The 18,432-nt window shown below is 47.8% G+C and overlaps 1 protein-coding gene across 1 annotated transcript; it reads right to left on the reverse strand.

The window, feature by feature from the left end:
* Positions 1–1,103: 1,103 nt before the first annotated feature.
* Positions 1,104–12,822, reverse strand: NDUFA13 (NADH:ubiquinone oxidoreductase subunit A13). Its single transcript, XM_048498588.1, has 5 exons — positions 12,661–12,822; positions 8,248–8,326; positions 6,671–6,742; positions 2,114–2,183; positions 1,104–1,290 (listed from the first exon to the last, which is right to left on the reverse strand). Exons 1-5 carry the CDS (start codon positions 12,761–12,763, stop codon positions 1,171–1,173), a joined length of 444 nt encoding a protein of 147 aa, XP_048354545.1. The 5' UTR covers positions 12,764–12,822; the 3' UTR covers positions 1,104–1,170.
* Between the last annotated feature and the right edge of the window lie 5,610 nt (positions 12,823–18,432).

Here is an 18,432-nt window from a genome sequence, read left to right on the forward strand (position 1 = left end):
GGTAACCAAAGTTTGCAGATTCTACTATTCTAAGTTGCATGATACTTCTTTAAAAACAGCTTGCATAGTTTTACTGTCCCAGATGATTTATTGCTTTCACCAAATTCTGATTTCTACTTCCGGGACTGGATTTTTAGAGGAGATAATTCCATGGACAGAGCAATTCTACATTACAAGTTTGCTCCTTGGTTTAGTCTCATTAAAAAAAATCATTACAGAGCCTCTTATCTTGTTGGTATAACCCAATATAATATAAGAAAGGCTCTGGCAGCGTTACGGTTTCAATCAACGCCAAAAAAAGTATCTGGAAGACAGATATGCTCAACCACCACTGGAGCAGCAAATCTGTATTTGCAGATGTGAAGCAGAGGATGTACCTCATTATGTGTTGAACTGCCCCTTGTATGATGAGGCTATGGTCAAGTTCCTTCTTAGCTTTATATCCATGCTCCAGGTACACTCTGAGGCAGATACAATATACCTCCTTCTTTCAGATTCGGATCTTTATATATCCTACAGGGTTGGCCTTTTTGTGATGGCAGCCTCAAAAATTCAATCTAAGACTACACAGAAGGAAATAGGATGACCAAAATTTGCACAATATATGTTAGATTCCACCTCAGATATATTGGAAGGTTGAATTGAGAGGGACTGAGGGCCCATGTAGTTTATTCTTGGTAATTCTTTTATTGTATATTATGTTGATTTATACTTTTTAATATTGTAATGGGCCAAAGCTCCACAATAAAGCTTTACTGATACTATCACAGCATTCAGTCCCTTGGAAGAGACACTCCTTCCTACGTCAGTTGGGAGGATAACTCTTCTAAGGTGGCACCCATCTCGGAACAGACATCCCTTTGCAAGGCCTTTTGCTATCCTCTAAGAAGGCCGCTGCCTGATCAACTGAAGAGGCACTTTTTCCAGTACAGCATTTTAAATTGCATTATCTTATCAACCACTTGACAAGAAATCCCAGCCTAAATGAAAAGTAACTGCAACTCAATGGGAAGAAAAGCATTTGACCATCCCTCCTAAAACATCTTCCTTAGCAACTTCTTCACCGGGGAATGGTTCACAGGAACATCAGGGACACAGCAAGATTGTTTCCGCCAAACTTTATTAACAAATATACTGTTTTGGAAGGCAAGCCCCCCCCCCCCCCCCCGCTTATGTATAAAACTGACAGCCGAATTTGGCATTGTCCAGCTCGCTCTGGGGATGCAAGTAGTACAGCTCATCGGGGGTGGGGGGCACCCAACGCGTGGTGTGGAAGCGAGACTCGGCCACCTGCAAGGAAGCATAAAAGGGTGTCAAGGCTGACAAACTGGAGGCAAGAAGAGGTTAACCTGGCAGGTAATTTACCTGGGAAGCTTCTTAATCTATGGCTGAGCCACACACATCTCAGACTGAGGTGTCACCACTTAATTTTCATTTTATTCCTGGTAGCTGCAATGCCACCTCTGGCCACGGGCAAAGGGTGCGCTGAAGAGCAAAGCTCAGCTTTCTTCTCTAGGATTGTTTCTCTTGCCTGGATCACTTGATAGACATTCTTATTCATTAAAAACAGTGAGGCAAAGCTTACTTTTGCAGCCCACTCCCTTTCCCTGGAGATTTCCATCAAACCACACATAGTCCCTTCTTTCGATTACATACAAGCTAGGGAGGCAACAGACTATGCCAGGGATCCCCAACAAGGGTGCCGTGGCATCCATCAAGTGTTTTTAAAAACTGGGGAACTCTTCCCCAGCAGGACTTGTGCTTGCCCACTGGAGAGCCAGCTGCCTGTGCATATTAAAAGAACCTTCTTTTGACAGCAGCTGCCACTACCGCCTTGGCTTCATTCCCTGTCTCCCTCTTCCTTTCTAGTGCATTATTAAAATTACCTCTCTTCTTCCTGGAATTTGGGCCTCTTGTTGCAACCACTGCCCTGTGTGAGAATTGCAGAGTTGCCCAAAGGCTGAAAAATGTTGGGGACCTCTGGACTACTTCACGAGGAAGCATCCTAAAGGAGATTAGGCAATGGGCGGGGGAGGGGGGGGGCGCTGAAGAGTAAGTAGGACATCCCCACTGACTGCAACACTCTCGTTTACGGAACATTTCAAGGCCGCACCGTCCATCCTGGAACATCCTTCATGATCTTAGCCTCCTCTTCGAAGTTCTGCCGTAAGATGCGCAGCACCCTGAACAGAAGGATGGAAACAGAGGTTCAGGGCCAGAACCCAAGGGCTGGCAGAGTGGCTGTGCTTGCCCCAGAGCGAGCCCCCCCGGTCAAGAGCTGCACTCTCAACCCCTCCCCACCCTCTGCTGTTGGGCTCAACTAGCAGTTACTACTTTCCTTCACTGCCTCATAATCCCAAACTTTGCTGGAGGGTTCTAGATAGTTGTCTAAACCGGCTATCTATTTTGTGCTCCACACCAGCACGGGGCCAATTCAGACACAAGTAGCAAGAGAGTTCTTCAAAATCCCTTTTTTGTAACTTTTAAAGTTTTAAGCCTTGCATCAGTTTGATTGTTTATTGATTTAATTGGATGCTCCTGTTGAACATACTTCAATTATGTGTTAAATGTGTTTTAACTGTATTTTAAAAGCTGTGTGTGTGTGTGTGAGTGTGAGAAATGACCTTGAGGACAGGGATGTCAAATGATCCTGGGTGCAACAGGGGGGCGGGGGGGGGGCGGTGTTGTCCCCGGGTGCCATTTCCCCCCTGATACACCTCTGTTTAAAAGTAAAGATGGTCTCCTGCGTCATGACTGACCCACAGGATGACATCACATCACACTTGCTCGGCAGGCTTTGTTTACTGGATGGTTTCTCACTACCTTTCTCAGTTGCCCACACTTTACTCCCAGTAAGCTGGGTACTCCTTTTACTGACCTCGGAACGATGGAAGGCGGAGTCAACCTTGAGCTGGCCACCTGGAACTGACTTCCGGCCAGACTGAACTCAGACTGTGACCAGAGTGTTGACGGCTGTACGGCAGCTGACCACTCTTGTGTTTTAAAGTTGCCGTAAGTCTGGGCTAACTTTGATGGGCAAACCAAAGTGGCTGTTTAGCCCAGGAGAACTTAATCTGATGGCCGCTCTGAAGCAAGGTAGAACCGATGTTTTTTTGCTCTTGAATGCCCTGACCTGGCGGGCCCACACAAGCCCTGTCTTGTTAGCTCTCAGAAGCTACGGTGGGTTGGCCTTGGTTAGTACTCAGAAAAGAGACAACCAAGGAAATTCAGGGTCGCTACACAGAGGCAGGGAATGGCAAATCACTTCTGAATGTCTCTTGCCTCAACAACCCTCAGAGGTTGCCACAAATTGGCTGCAACTTGACAGCACTTTCCAGCCCTACACCAAGTGCTATGAGGCTGGACCAATAATTTCAGCTACATGGAACTGCTTTGATTCTCTTCCCACTGGTGCTGCAGCACCATCCCCAGAGAACACTGAGGGCTGTCTTAAATTTACCTCCCCTTCCAACCAGTCCATTCTCTGGGAGCCCAAATGACAGAGGAGAACATACTGGCAGAATAAATCACATTGCTAGCCCAGGAGTGTCCAACTCTGGCGCTTCAGATGTCCATGGACTACAATTCCTATCAGCCCCTGCTGGCATGGCCAATTGAAATGTCAAAAGAAATGTTATAGTGCAAAGCTCAGAACATTCTGCAGTTTTGACGACAAACTGCCAAGGGAGGAACCAATAAGTCTTTCAGACAACCTATACGGGGGAGGAACCCACTGTCAAAGCTGAGCTTGTGCGTTGTCCTAAACCAATTAAGGAAGCCGACTCAACACAAATTATTTCTAATACCGATTACTCTACAGGAATTGAGGAAAAAGACTTCTTTGCTGTGTTCAATGGCCCCAGTTCAGTTTTAATGTCATCCACTAGAGAAGAGTGAGGATTTGCTGGTTTAGGATCCAGTGTCACTGGAGAAGGTGAAGCTATTGATTAAGCATTTGAAGTCTGGAAAAGTGCCTAGGCCAAATTTGGTTCCTGCTGACCTTCTTTTTAAAATTTATTTTTAATTTTTATTATTTATTTATTTCTTAAATTTATATACCGCCCGATCCCCGAAGGGCTCCAGGAATTTTTATTAATAAAAGTTAATGTAACTGAAAGAGAAGACAAAAAGAAAATAGATCCTATAGTTAAAATTCTAAATATTAAGAGAGGCAACAAAGTTATATCTACAATATTATATAAAAATCTTGTCCATTACCAATATCGGCTATTTTTAAGATAAATTCTGGTGGCACCAAATAAATTGATAAAACACACTAATATTTTATTACTGTTATACATTTTTCGGTTTTTTCTCACAAAATAACAACTTATATTATCAAATTATAACTATCTTACTTAATATAATTATTCTTTTATCTTTCCCTCTTTAAACCATTTTCCATACATTCTATGTCCTAAATATTTTTAAATAATTTACGCCCATCATTTCAGCCATATTCTTCACTTTCCACCTTTGTTCTTATTTTGGGGAATAATATAAATTATTATTTCCTATTTCCCATTTAACTTGGAATTCTTGTTGGTTTACTCACAAAGTTGGTTAATTTTACCCCCTTCGCACATTCTCTGCTGGGTCTGTTTTCCCAGCTCTTCCTGAGTTTTTGACAGCTGACGGCTGCCTGAGAGTGCTGCCTTCTTCAGGGCAACTGCTGGAAGAGGGCTCATACCTGACCCGTGGGGGCAAGCAGGAGTGCCCACTTATAAGAAAGGGCCATGAAACCGTTCTGCTAACTATCACCCTAGCAGTTTTGGGTAAATTATACACCTTCCATCCACACCTGAAGCTGAATCACTGGATGCTGGCAGCTCAGATTCCAGGCCTGGAGCAGGTGGATTCATTGCATTGGTTTTGTCTCATGTGGTTGAGAAAGACGCTTCCTTTAAAAAGGGAAAGCTTTATGCTACATTCATCCATTTACAGGCAGAGTTTGGCTCAAACTCTAGAATGTGTTTGTGGAAGAACCTAGAAACCGTAACCATACCTATAAGGTTGTTATTTCCAATTAAGCTCTTGGGGCCGAGGTACCCCACATTCAGCAAGACCACATTCCTCAGTTTTACCATACAAGAAGGTTGGGATTCACTTTTCAGGGAGTGCTTTTGAGTTCATTCTATGGCTTGTAGGAGTCATCAGTAAAAACTATAAGAAGGATGAGATATGCAGGACAGAATATACTCTGAAAGCTGCGATTTGTGATAGGTCAATGGAACACGCATACTCAGAGGCAGTCTATCTGCAAAGATCATAAACTGGTGGGGGTGAGTTAAAAAAAAGGGTGTTACTTTTGTATCCTGTCTGTGGCCTTCTCGAAGGCAGTCCTTGGGATGGAGGCGGGATTGGACCATTGGTCTGGTCCAGCATGCCTCTTCTAATATTCCCTGTAGTTCTATCTAACTAAGGAAAACCATACTGTGATGGAATTGTACTGTAAAACTAGCAGCATCACACCTACATGTTAAAATTGTCTTTGATCGCCAGATAGGGAAACCAAAAGGCCATGGAAATGTACCCAGGATAGGAAGATGCCCAAATAAGGCACTTCAAAGGCTTGGGTAACCACATGGCAAGGAGGGAAGTTTTCTTGGAGACTAAGAACAAAGACAAAAGTTACACTATCACGGGCTAAGCTAAGAGAAGCACCTCTTGGGCAAGAGGTCCCAACAGAACCTAAGAATGTATTCAGCTGAGCAATCTCTGTAACTGAATTTATGTTTTATTTCTTTTATTTCTGTTTTTCAATAAATCTTTGAGAACTCATGCATACCATTTCGAGTTTCCAGATTTTGGGCCTGCTCTCATCCAAACACACCTTTCTCTCAAAAAATTCAGAGCTAAACTGGATGTTATGGCGGCCACGGGTCTGGCCTGAGGCTACCATCTTAGAAAAGCCCAGGGACACTGAGAAACCTGATCCTGGTTTCCACAAAGCGGGAATAGGAGATCTTCTTTTCCCTGCCTGTGCCTTTCCAATGGCTGTAAGAGGACTTTTACACCTAGTTTGGCCCTCAGCTGAAAGGCAGCTTATCCTAGCATTGTCAGACTAAGTATATATTTTTAAAAAATCACCAGGAATTGAAATGTCAGCAGTGCAGGCGACCTGGCCTTCAATCGGTCAGCTGGAACACATGAGTAGTCTTGGAAGTTGAGCCCAGGCATCAGAAACTATCTTGGGCTTGGGGCAGATTCAAATTATATTATATTTATTACATTTATTTTAATCTGATGTTAATTTTGTGTATCTTTATATTTACTGGATCTTAATCATATATCCTATATGCCCTATATGCCATAGATGTCAAACTTGCGGCCCTCCATATGTTTTGGACTACAGTTCCCATCATCCCCTGCCAGCATCATGCTGGTAGGGGATGATGGGAACTGTAGTTTATAACATACGGAGGGCCGCAAGTTTGACACCTGTGCTATATGCTATTAGCTGCCCCAAGCTCCACTGCAGTGTGTGTGTGGGGGGTAGGCAGTGGAACAGAAATCAACTTACAAGATTCTGAGGTGCTTAGGGGGCAGTAAGGCTAGCTTTCTGATGTCAGAGTAGGGGCCAAATAGGCAGCAAAGAATGGGCCGATTAGGGCAGTTCTGGGGAGCAGAGAGCCCTGCCGGGATCCCGTGGCCAAGGGGCGGTGCCTACCTTCGGTCATCCTCAGCCATCAGAAGAGGCATCAGTGCAATTCGGGTTTCCAAGTTCTCAATGGCCAGGCGTCTGAGGAGAAGAAGGAATGTTTCAGACAAGGGCCAAGGTGCAAACGCACAAGGTTGTGGTCCCTCAGAAAAGAACAGTCTGATTTCTGTGAGTGGTCCAATGGAGTCAGGGCGACATTTACTCTCTTCTACAGACCTCTGGGCCCTGAGCGGGATAGTCCGGGATAGCCTGATCTTGTCAGGTCTCGGAAGCTTAAGCAAGGTTAGCCCTGGTCAGCATTTGGACAGGAGACAACCAAAGTATATCAGGCAAAGGATACAGAGGCAGGCAATGGCAAAACCACCTCCTAACATCTCTTGCCTTGAAAAGTCAGCTGCAACTTGACAGAAAAAAAAAAATCTGTCAGGAGGAAAAATATTTCTGAGGGAAATAAAATGCACAGTAAAATCCCCAGGCCAAACATACCAATTGCAAGAATCACATAGTCAAGTCATCCTCTGGTGGAGGAAATGCATTCCTGCATAGAACAAGGATGGGGGTGGGGTTGAAGTACTTTCCCTATAAGGAAAAGATATGAGGTTTTTCAACATAAAGAAAATTTATGTGATAGAAGCTGAGAAAATTATGGCTGGCCAGGAGAAAGCGGAAAGGAAAAAACCTCCCTCTTTCATGATACTAGAACTCAGGAGGACCAATGAAGTTGATGGGGCAGCACAGGCAACTTTTCTTCACAGCATGAGAACTCACTATCCCATGATGCAGCAACAGCCACTATACGCTGTCTCACAGAAAGATAAAAGTGCGGCCATTAGTGGTGCAGCAGACGTGCATGCTTCCGCAGTAGAAAATAGTCCCGAGGGACTGCGAGCAGGTGGGTGAACGAGTGCACAGGCAGTGGGGAGGCTGTCCTGCTTGGTGTTTGAGTCCTGTGTGGGGTGTGTGTGTGTGTGAGAGAGAGAGAGAGAAGGGGGGGGCTGTTTCCAGGCCCAGTGGCCCGGCCCAGTTTGGTGTTTGGGCCGGGGTCCAGGAAGCATTGGTGGAGGAATTAAAAAATCTCCTGAGATCTTTCAGTGAGACAGAGTATAGCTCTAGACATAAACAGTTATAAACGGGGATTAGATAAATTCACGGATCTACATTTGCTCCTCCACTTGGACATTCTTGACCAGATTTCCCCCTCTACCGTTTTCCTTCACTACATGTTTTCCCAAGAAGCTACTTCAAATGTTGGGAATCTGGGGCACAGGAGCACACTGTAGCCACTTTGTTCTTATGTCATAGATACATTTTCTTGATCATCCTTGCAATAGCAGCAGCCCCCAATTAATATTTCATTTCACACACACACACCCATTCGATAACCTAAATTTTGGCTAGTGGGAATCTTCCTACAATCCAACCACACCTGTCATCTGTACTGTGGGCTGGGGATGGGAATCCACCTGCATGCTTTCTTTCAGGACGATGGTACTCCTCATATATAGGCAGGTGGGCAATGACCAGGGTAGTGATAGTTGTGGGAAAGAATAAACTCTGATTAATGTGGTTCACGTATCTCAACTTACTTCCTTTCTCGGTTCCACCTGATCATTTTATAATAGCCATACATCATAGTCCCGATCCCAATGGCAAACAGGCTGTAGCCTAGGCAGAAAAGAAAACAAAGAAACGGGGGGGTTGGACTGAATGGCGGCGGCAGCAGATTCCGGTCTATTTACTACAACTTTATCCCGTCTTTCCTCTAAGAAGTTCAGGGTAGCATGCATAAACCTTCCTTCCTCCAGTTTACTTTCACAACAACCCTGTAAAGTAGATTACGCGGGGAAATTGTGACTGACCCAAAATTCACCCAGCAAATTTCATATAATTGTGGGGATTTGGACCTGGTCAGATGTTGGACCCAGATCAGAGGTATAGCTAGGGGAAATGGAGTCTGAGTTTTGCGCACACACACACCCGCCCCCCGGTGTGGCAGCCCTCCCCCACTATGACCAAAGAACAATTTTTGCACCATGTCATCTCAAAGTCACAATCACATTATAGAACATGCCGCAACTCACAAATCTGAACGCATGCCCCAACTCACAACTCTGGGCTCCCTAGTTGAAACAACATTGAAAGTGATGCTGTTTGGGTGGGTGGGTGGAGGAATCCACCCTGAAACAGCATCACTTTTAATGTTGTTTAGACTAGAGAGCCCAGATTCTCCACAAAGCCACTTTAAAAGGGAGAATCTGGGCTCCCTAGTTTAAACAACATTGAAAATGGTGCTGTTTCAGGGTAGATTCCCCACCCACCGCACAAACAGCATCACTTTCAATGTTGGTTGTTGTGTGTTTTCCAGGCTGCGTGACCGTGGTCTGGTAGATCTTGTTCCTAATGTTTCACCTGCATCTGTGGCTGGCATCCTCAGAGGTGTATCACAGAGAGAAGTCTGTTATACACTGTGCCCAGACTTCTCTTATTACAGACTCCTCTCTGATATGCCTCTGAAGATGCCAGCCACAGTTGCGGGCGAAACATTAGGAACAAGATCTACCAGACCACCGAAACTCGGCCAGAACACCCACAACAACCAGTTGAATCCATCTGTGAAAGCCTTTGACAATACTTTCAATTTTTTTTAACCTAGGGAGCCCAGATTCTCCCTTTAAATCCACTCAGAAGGGACCAAAATCTGGGGAAAAATTGAGTGTGCCTGTCAGGTGAGCAATGTTTAAGAAGTACCAAAATTTCAGGCTACTTTCAGGAGACTATCCTGATGATATCACCCAGGTTTAGTGAAGTTTGGTTCAGGGGGTCCAAAGTTATGAACCCCCATTCCCCATGGTTTTTAATGGGAGCTAATAGTAGATGGAGCTTCCCTTTGGGGGTCCATAACTTTGGACCCCCTAAACCAAACTTCACCAAACCTGGCTGGTATCAGCAAGAGACTATCCTGATGATACCACCCAGGTTTGGTGAAGTTTGGGTCAGGGGGTCCAAAGTTATGGACCCTCAAAGGGAAGCCCCATCTACTATTAGCTCCCATTGGAAACAATGGGGAATGGAGGCACCCCTTTTGGGGGTCCATAACTTTGGACCCCCTGAACCAAACCTGGCTGAATATCATCAGGAGTATCACCTGATGATAACCTGAAATTTTGGTGACGTTAGTCTAAAAAGTGCGCCACCTGCAGGCAGACAAAGTAAAAACACTAAAGTATTTTTTAAAATGCATTTTTGAGGTTTTGGCATCGCGCACCCCCTGGCCCCCTGGTGGCTACGCCGCTGACCCAGATCCTACCTCAACACTTTACTACATACTTAAGTTAAGAATACATACAGGCCCCCAAATAAAGAAACGTGCTATTGATACCTACTAGCCACAATAACTTCGTAATTGCCATGATCAGCTCTTGTTTGATCCTGCCATGTGTCACCTCTCGCCTGGGATCTGGGCACCTGCTTCTGTTCAGACCCCCCCAGCCCCCCTTTCCTTTTTCTCAGGCCTGGGATCAGCTCATGAGCTACCTGCTCTTGCAGCTCTCAGTCGGGTGGAATGGAGATTGTTTTGACCCTAGTGGGGGAAGGCAGTTTCTCCGTTCCAGCAGACCATAGGACTGGAGAGGTGCCCTCCCTCCTTGGAAACTGGTCGGATGGGGCGGGGTGACAGGACGTGGGGGGGGGGGCATGGGGTATATTGGTGCTCGCAATATTGGCTATGCTTAGTTCTGGCAATAGAAATCTAAATGCTCATTTCCTGATGAGGTTCCATAATAAAGAAATCAACTGGACCCAGAGTCTTGTTATTGAACAATCTGGGGTGAGACAGTCATACCTCCTTGTTGGCTCCTTTATTTTTTGGGAGGAGATGTTCTTCCTATGAGAAACTCAGGGCAGCCCATGTGGGCATCCCCTTTTACTGTCACCTCAGTCCTGTTAGGCTGAGAGAGAGCGGCCAGTTCCGAAAAGGGGGCAACTCAGAGTGACTGAGCGTTGACTGGTTTTGTAGAGACTGACAGATAACATAGGCAGCCAAACGCCTTGTGGAACATCTCTATCTTATAGGTGCTGCCGAGCTGTTCAAGGTCCCGCAGGGTCCTGGTGTCAGCGGACAGAGAGTTCCACCGGGCTGGAGCCAGGGTAGAAAAAACCCTGGCTTTGATCAAGGCTGATTGCACGTCTCTGGGGTCAGGGACCACCAGAAGGTTCTTATTGGAGGATTGGTGCAATACGGGGCAATGCAATTCTGCTGATACGATGGTCCCAGACTGCTCAGGACCTTAAAGGTTATAACTAGAACCTTGAACCTGATTCAGAATTCCACTGGCAACCAATGCAGCTGCCGGAACATAGGTGTTATATGATCTCTCACTGGCGTACTGGTGAGAAGTCTGACGGCCGCATTCTGGACCAGTGCTAGTTTCTGAGTCAGTCTTGAGGGCAGGCCCACGTAGTGCGAGTTGCAGAAGTCTAGTCTGGAGGTGACTGTCACATAAATCACTGTGTCCAAGTTAGGGCAGGATAGATATGGGCCCCACGGCCTGGCCTGTCGAAGATGGCAAAAGGCGATCCTTGCTGTATTGGTGACCATGGAAAGGGAGAACTGCAGGATCACACCCAGGCTTTTAACAGATGCAGCTGGATGTAATGCTACATCCGCAAATCTTGGCAGCTGAAAACCATCCACCGGACCGCCTCAACCCAGCCACAGGACCTCTACAGGTCTTCTACTCAGCCAGCCAGCCATGGCCGCAAGACACTGTGCTACTACATCTGGGGCAGTGGCCATCCATCCATCAACAGAACAAGCTGAGAGTCATCAGCGTTTTGATGTCAACTCAGCCCAAAGCTCCAAACAAGCTGTGCCAGGGGCCATATGTAAATGTTAACTTGTGGCACCCCACAAACCAGTGGGTGCCTCCGGGATGCCCCCCCCCTTGAGTCACCCAGTCGTGGAGAAACAAGGCCAAGCATTTCAAGGCTGCACCCCGAATCCCAGCACCAGTCAGATGGTGGGTCAAATGATTGTAAGTGACCATGTCAAATACTGTGGTGGGATCTAATAACACCAGCAGTGCTGACCCAACTTCACCTACCTTCTGAACCTGAGTCTTGTTCTCCTACTGAAGACCAGCACGACCACCCACCTGGGAACTACAGACCCACTCATATAAATCATAATTCCTGCAAATTACTGTGTGAAGGGAGGCTCTTCAGGGGCCAGCTACCCAAAAGCGGAGAACGACAGTGCAACAGCCCCCAAACCAAGGCTGCCAGTCCCCAGGTCTCCCAGAATTGCAACAAATGTTCACCAGGGGTCTGCAACCTGCAGCTCTCCAGATGTTCATGAACTACAAATCCCATCAGCCCCTGCCAGCATGGCCAATTGCAGTCCACGAACCGCAGGTTGCAGCCCCCTGGTCCAGGCGAAGGAGAGATCAAGAGTCTCCCTGGAGAAAACGAACGCTCCGGAGCATCACGTCCCCACGGAGCTCCCTCCAGGCCTCCCTCCGCCCTACCTGCCACCCTCCAGGATCTGCCAACCCTGCCGAGCCCATCTGAGGATCAGCACCAGTCTTGTCGCCTCGGGGGGTGGGTGGGGTGGTCACAGTGGGAGACGCAGAAGCCTACAGGCCTCTAATTAGGCTTGCCAACCTCCAGGTAGCAGCTGGAGATCTCTCGGAATCCCAACCAACCTCCAAATGACAGAGATCAGCCCCCCCCCCCCCCCGCCGGAGAAAATGGCTTTTTTTGGAAGGTGGGCTGTTTGGCTTGAAACCCCACTGAAGTCCCTCCCCTTTTCAAACCACGCCCTCCGCAGGTTCCACCCCCAAACATCCAGAGATTCCCCAACCCAGACCTGGCAACCCTGCGACCACCCCAGCATCTTCTGTCCCTGACGAGAGTGGAGCGGGAGAAAGAGGCAGGGAGGCCCCCAGTCTGACCTCCCCACTCCCACACTCTGGGGCGGGGGGAGCCCAGCCGCGACTCACCTGACAGCCCCCGCCGGGGCAGGTGCCTCTTGTAGTCGATGGGGCCATAACCGCCCGGAGGCGGCATGTCCTGCTTCACCTTCCCGGCAGCCGCCACCGCCATCCTTGAAGCGGGCAGGAGACTGCAACACTCGGCTTCGCGGCGCCTACTGATGACATCACCACTCACCTTCCCCCCGCCCTCCTGAGCGAGACCGCCGAGCCGAGCTACCGTAAGTATGAAACTAAACGCGCATAGGCGCGGGGGGGAGGGGGATGGCGCGCGGCGGTTACCGTATATCTGGGCAAAGAGCGCCTGCCCTCAGGACGGAGTTTCTTCAGATCCTTCGGTGCCCGCTTTGCAGAGGGATTTCCCCCCCTTTTATGTTCAGTTATTTTTGGCATCTTGGATGGCAACGAAGAGCATTTCCCTGAGCATCCTGTGAAAAAGAGACACTGCAAGGAAGAGGAGGACCATGGCGGAGAGCGCCTCGCCCTGAAAATGTGCCCTCCCCCCTGCGGCGTCTTCTGAAATGAGTCCAAATTATAAAGTGTGTCCCCCCCCCCCCCGGAAGGTTTTCTGCCTGGTGTTTTCTTGCAACTCACAAGCAAGAGCAACATGTAAATAACTTGTGAGTACCCAGACTTCCTAGTCCCCTTAACTGGCACTGAAGGAGCATATTATGGCCACATGTACATACCAAGGAGTCCTTAAAAGCATGCTTTGTACACGTTGTGCTGAACTTTAATGTCTTCAGCATGGTCTTCTTTTTTCATGCTGGGGAGCCAGGCTTTGGCTGAAAACATCAACCCCAGTTCATTTGGCAACTGATTTGCTTAATGGGAAGGGTCAGGCTGACCTCAAGAGCTCCGGGACAGGCAAGGAGAGCACCTCCATTTTCTTCTCTCTCTTGGTTCAGAACCGAGAGGCGCCAAGGCGGAGGCAGAATCGCTGGCACGGGCGCCACATCTCAATACGTCTGAAAACTTTCACCTGCTTGCAACCTGATGATAGTCTCACATTTCCTTACTGAGCACCACAGAGGCTGCTGATTTGACCCATAAAGGGGGAAGGAACCAGGCAAACACCACAGGGCGTTTTCATCCTGCAGGGAACATAGGGAGAAATTTGTCTGCACCCCTTGTCTTCACACAAACTGGAATATAGCCCCCTTTTAAAAATGGCAGCTGGAAAACCAGGGAATATATGTGCAAGCCTTGTAAAAAATATTTAAGTGTGTTGCATATTTTCACCTGCAGAGTTGCCCCTAGCCTGGAAAGGCTGCCCTCCAGTCCGGACAGAGGTGCTTTCTACAAAGGAAGAAAATGGGAAGAAGCAGCAGCAGCCGGAGAAGGAACTGAGGCATTTCCCACCCCCATGATGGTGTGCAGAATGTCTAAAAAAGTGTTGTCGAAGGCTTTCACCGCCGGATTCAACTGGTTGTTGTGGGTTTTCCGGGCAGTGTGGCTGTGGCCTGGTAGATCTTGTTCCTAATGTTCCTAACATCTGCAGGGGTGAATCATAGAGACTCTCCCATCCCCATTGTTTTCAATGGGAGCTAACCTGAGATGGGGGCTACCCATTTGAGGGACCATAACTTTGGCCCCCCTGAACATAACTTCACCAAATTTGGGTAGCATCATAAGAATAGTTAACAGATGATACCCTGAAATTTTGGTGTCACTAGCTTTAAAAATACATTCCTTCCAGGCACCCCAAGAAATTTGCCCAAGATTCTTTGTTTTGCAGTGACTTTGCTACATTATAGCTAATGAGGAATTTCTGAGGCAGGCTGCACATTTTTGAAGATTGAAGGCCGAGGGCTCCAGACTTTCAAGGTTGGCTCCAGGAGGGGAGTCTCCTGGTAATAGCATCCAAGAAAGCTTGGTGAGCTTCACCATGGCCTTCTGGGTGGGGAGTTGAGAGAGTTCTGAGAGAACTCAGCCCACAGGCTTTCATGTGTGCAGGGCCGGGGGAAACAAAATATAAGCCTTTTGGGGGCCCATAAGAATTGAACCCACAAGTAGCAAGGTCTCCCAAACCTGGATGCTATTACCAGGAGGCCCTCCTGGAGGCCACACCCTGAAAGTCTGGTGCCTCTATCTTAAAAAACATGAGCAGCCTGCCTACACGCTCCAAGGAAATTCCCCATTGGCTACAATGGTAGCAAAGTCACTACCAGATAAAAGAATCTTAGGCACATTTCTTGGGGTGCCCTGGAAGAGGTGTATTTTTAAAGCTAGTGGCACCAACATTTCAGGGTATCATATGTTAACAATTCTTATGGTGCCACCCAAGTTTGGTGAAGTTATGTTCAGGGGACCAAAGTTATGATCCCTCAAATGCGGTAGCCCCGTCTCAGGTTAGCTCCCATTTAGAAAACAATAGGGGTTGGGGTCACTGCTTTAGGGGTCCCCTAACTTTGCTGCCCCTAAACCAAACATTATCCTGGGTTGGCTGGTATCATCAGGACAGTCTCTGGATGGTACCCTAAGAGAATTTTTGGTGTTACTAGCAGCTATAGAAATGCGCCCCTGAGAGAATGCCAGAGCGTGAGAAAACACTTAAAAATTAAAAAAAAAACACAAAGCGACCCTGAGAAGTATGTTAGTACTTTACGTGACCAAATGAGGAGGCGCTTGGGGACATAAGGGTACCCACATGTCCCTGAGGCAGGAGGCATACACTGAGAGAGGGTAGTGTGTTACACACTGTGTCCAGTGAAAGGGAATTTTTTTTTTTTAGGTGGGGTATGCAGTTCCACTTTAAGCGGCTTACTGAGTGTGGTTCCCCCACACCAGGGCGTAGGTAAAGGGGTTGTGTGTTTTCTCGAGGTTCAACCCGGCTCATTAGGTGTCGAAGCTCCGCCCCATTTTGTGGGTTTTTTTGTATTTTTTAGTGTTTTTTTGTTTTTGACCTGCAGGGGATGCCGTTTTTAGGCTAGCAGCACCAAAATTTCAGGGATTTGTTGGGAGATTCTCCTGATGATGCCACCCAGGTTTTGTGAAGTTTGGTCCAGGGGGTCCAAAGTTATAAACTTTCAAAGGGGGTGCCCCATCCCCCATTGTTTCCAATGGGAGCTATTAGAAGATGGGGGCTACACCTTTGAGGGGTCCACACTAACACAGACCCCTGAACTCTCACCAAACACAGAGTGGCCATCATTAGGAGAATCTCCTAAAAGACTCCCCAAGTTTGGTCTTGCTGCCTAAACTGCTTAACCATTCGTGCACCCTGACAGCAGGTACCCCCCAAATTTCCCCAGAGTCTCCTCTCCTTTGGCATGGATTTAAAGGGAGAATCTGAGGTCCCCAGTTTAAACATTGAAAGTGATGCTGTTTCAGGGTGGGGGATAATCCACCCCAAAACAGCATCACTTTCAATGTTGTTTTAGCTAGGGACCCCCAAGATTCTCTGCCTTTAAGGTGGATTTAAAAAAGTCAGAATCTAAGGCTCTCTAGTTTAAACACCATTGAAAGTGATGCTGTTTGGGGGTGGATTCCAGCATCACAGCGGCTGCCCATGGGGGGGGGGGACTCGGATTTTGCTTCACCTCTGCCCAAAGGGGAGGACAGAAAGGGCTGGCGGCTGGGAGCCCAGCTGGTGGGGGGCGGGGCAGGAAGCCTGCCATCCCTGGCCCCGGAGAGCTGCTTTTATAAGCACTGAGGCTGGGGTGGGGCTTGGGAGGGTGTGTGTACCCCAGGGTGGAGTGGTCTGGTGGGGGGCGGGGCAGGAAGCCTGCCATCCCTGGCCCCGGAGAGCTGCTTTTATAAGCACTGAGGCTGGGGTGGGGCTTGGGGAGGTGTGGCCATGCCCCCAGGAGTGGGTGGGGGCGTCGCCCCACCCTCAAATCCCCCCATAAAATATCTATACCTATGACCCTGTTCCCCACCCTGGGACATGGACAATATATACCCCACTAAACATTCCCTTCTCACTGAACACAGCATGTAACACACTTCTCTCTGTGAAACACCTCTGAAGATGCCAGCCACAGATGTAGGCGAAACGTTAGGAACAAGATCCACCAGACCACGGCCACACAGCCTGGAAAACCCACCACAACCAGTCTAAAAAAGTAGTTCCTGGGGAAAACAGACCATGGACATGGCAGAAGGCATTCAGCCAAGGGCCACTGACCATGCTCTAGAGTGAGTCACCAAACTTGAGTGTGGGTCTTCTTGAAGATAGTGAGAAAAAAATGGCTTCTCAGTGACTTAACGTGGCTAGAAGCCTTTTTTTCTTTCTGGCCTAAAGCTGGGACTGCCATAATTTAAACCCCTAAGTCTGGGTTTATTGTTACCCCCTTTCAACACACGTTACTTGTGTGTCTTCAATTATGGAATGGGGCAGCCACCATCCATTAACCTGGTCTTTTTAAAACCAAAAGGGTTACCTGAGAAATAGGCCCTGGGGTGGGAAAGAATGCCTGCATAGATCAGGAAGGCTTTAGATGCGATTACAGAGAAGAGTTCAGGTAGGCATTTTTACAACTGCATCCGTTGCCTGTGTGTGTAGCATGCATTATCCAGTAAGAACCGTTACTTTCAACTGTTGCAATTCCTTTTTCTGCATTCCTTGATGTACCAATTGTTTTTGCAGTCCCAGTATGACTGGGTTGCTTATTACCCTGTTTCCCCAAAAACAAGACATCCCCTGAAAATAAGACGTAGTAGAGATTTTCCTGAAGTGCTAAATATAAAGCATCCCCCGAAAGTAAGATGTAGCGAAGTTTTTGTTTGGAAGAATGCCCGTCGAACAGAACACTAGAGCATGCAGCTGTGGAGCAGAAAAATAAGACATCCCCTGAAAATAAGACATAGCGCATCTTTGGGAGCTAAAATTAATGGTGGAACACTTCTGTTGTCAGATTACGGGGTTTTAAACCACATCATCCACCTTGACTCTCAGCAAGACAGCTAGACCGTGAAGGGAATCAGTGCTTGCGATGGTGCCCATTCAAGTTCTCCCTCTGCTCAGTGAAAGCAGCATGCTATGTGTGCAAAGTGTGTTTTTCAATCCAGAGCATATCAGGACAAGCCCCAAGGCAGCACACTGCTCACCCAGCTAGGAGGGTGGGGAGCAGAGAAAGTTGGCAAGGTTTCAGAAAAAGGTGCTCCCTACTCAAGTGTCACAGCCGAAGTGGGAGACCTGTTAAATTACCTGGATAACGTCTATTCTGCCTTTGTAACAGTCCTCATGCTCTTGAGCCTTGAAGTTAAAAGAAAACACACCTGGTTGTCAATCACGAGCCTACTGGACGTCTCCAAGGACGCTCACTGGAGTCTTCAAGCAGTGGCTGAATGAACACGCTAGGCTGAACCTGCTTTGAATTGGGGGTTGGACTAGATGGCCTGTATGGCCCCGTCCAACTCTATGGTCCTAGGCCAGTGGTGGTGAACCTATGGCACTCCAGATGTTCATGGACTACTGAAGATTCCCATCAGCCCCTGCCAGCATGGCCAATTGCCAGCATCTGGAGTGCCATAGGTTCCTACCTGATCTGCTTTCCTCAAGCAGAAGGAAAAGCAGGCTCTTGGCTGGCTGAAAGGTCCCCCTTTGCACAGAAGCGATGTTCAATGAAACCTGGAAAACTCCACGAGCAGCGGCCGACAGCAGGCTTGAGGCAAAAGGGGCGCAGTCACGCCCTGCATCAGAGGTGGGGGACTGGCTGAGGGGTGAAAGTCCACAACAATGCATCACAGACGAAGTGGGAGAAAGCCAGCAGAGCTGGAAGGACCAGGGGGTTGCCCCCCGCCCCATGCCAAAAATAGGTATAACGGGTTAGAAAG

Source organism: Sphaerodactylus townsendi, linkage group LG05 (genome assembly GCF_021028975.2).
Source record: "Sphaerodactylus townsendi isolate TG3544 linkage group LG05, MPM_Stown_v2.3, whole genome shotgun sequence".
In the NCBI taxonomy this organism is placed as follows: Eukaryota; Metazoa; Chordata; class Lepidosauria; order Squamata; family Sphaerodactylidae; genus Sphaerodactylus; species Sphaerodactylus townsendi.

Coding starts and splice junctions, on each gene's coding strand:
- NDUFA13 (XM_048498588.1), bottom strand. CDS start 12,763: ATGGCGGTGGCGGCTGCCGGGAAGGTGAAGCAGGACATGCCGCCTCCG. Junction 8,327..12,660: donor GCCCCGGCGGGGGCTGTCAG/GTGAGTCGCGGC, acceptor TTTTCTGCCTAG/GCTACAGCCTGTTTGCCATT. Junction 2,184..6,670: donor ATGGCTGAGGATGACCGAAG/GTAGGCACCGCC, acceptor CCTTCTGTTCAG/GGTGCTGCGCATCTTACGGC.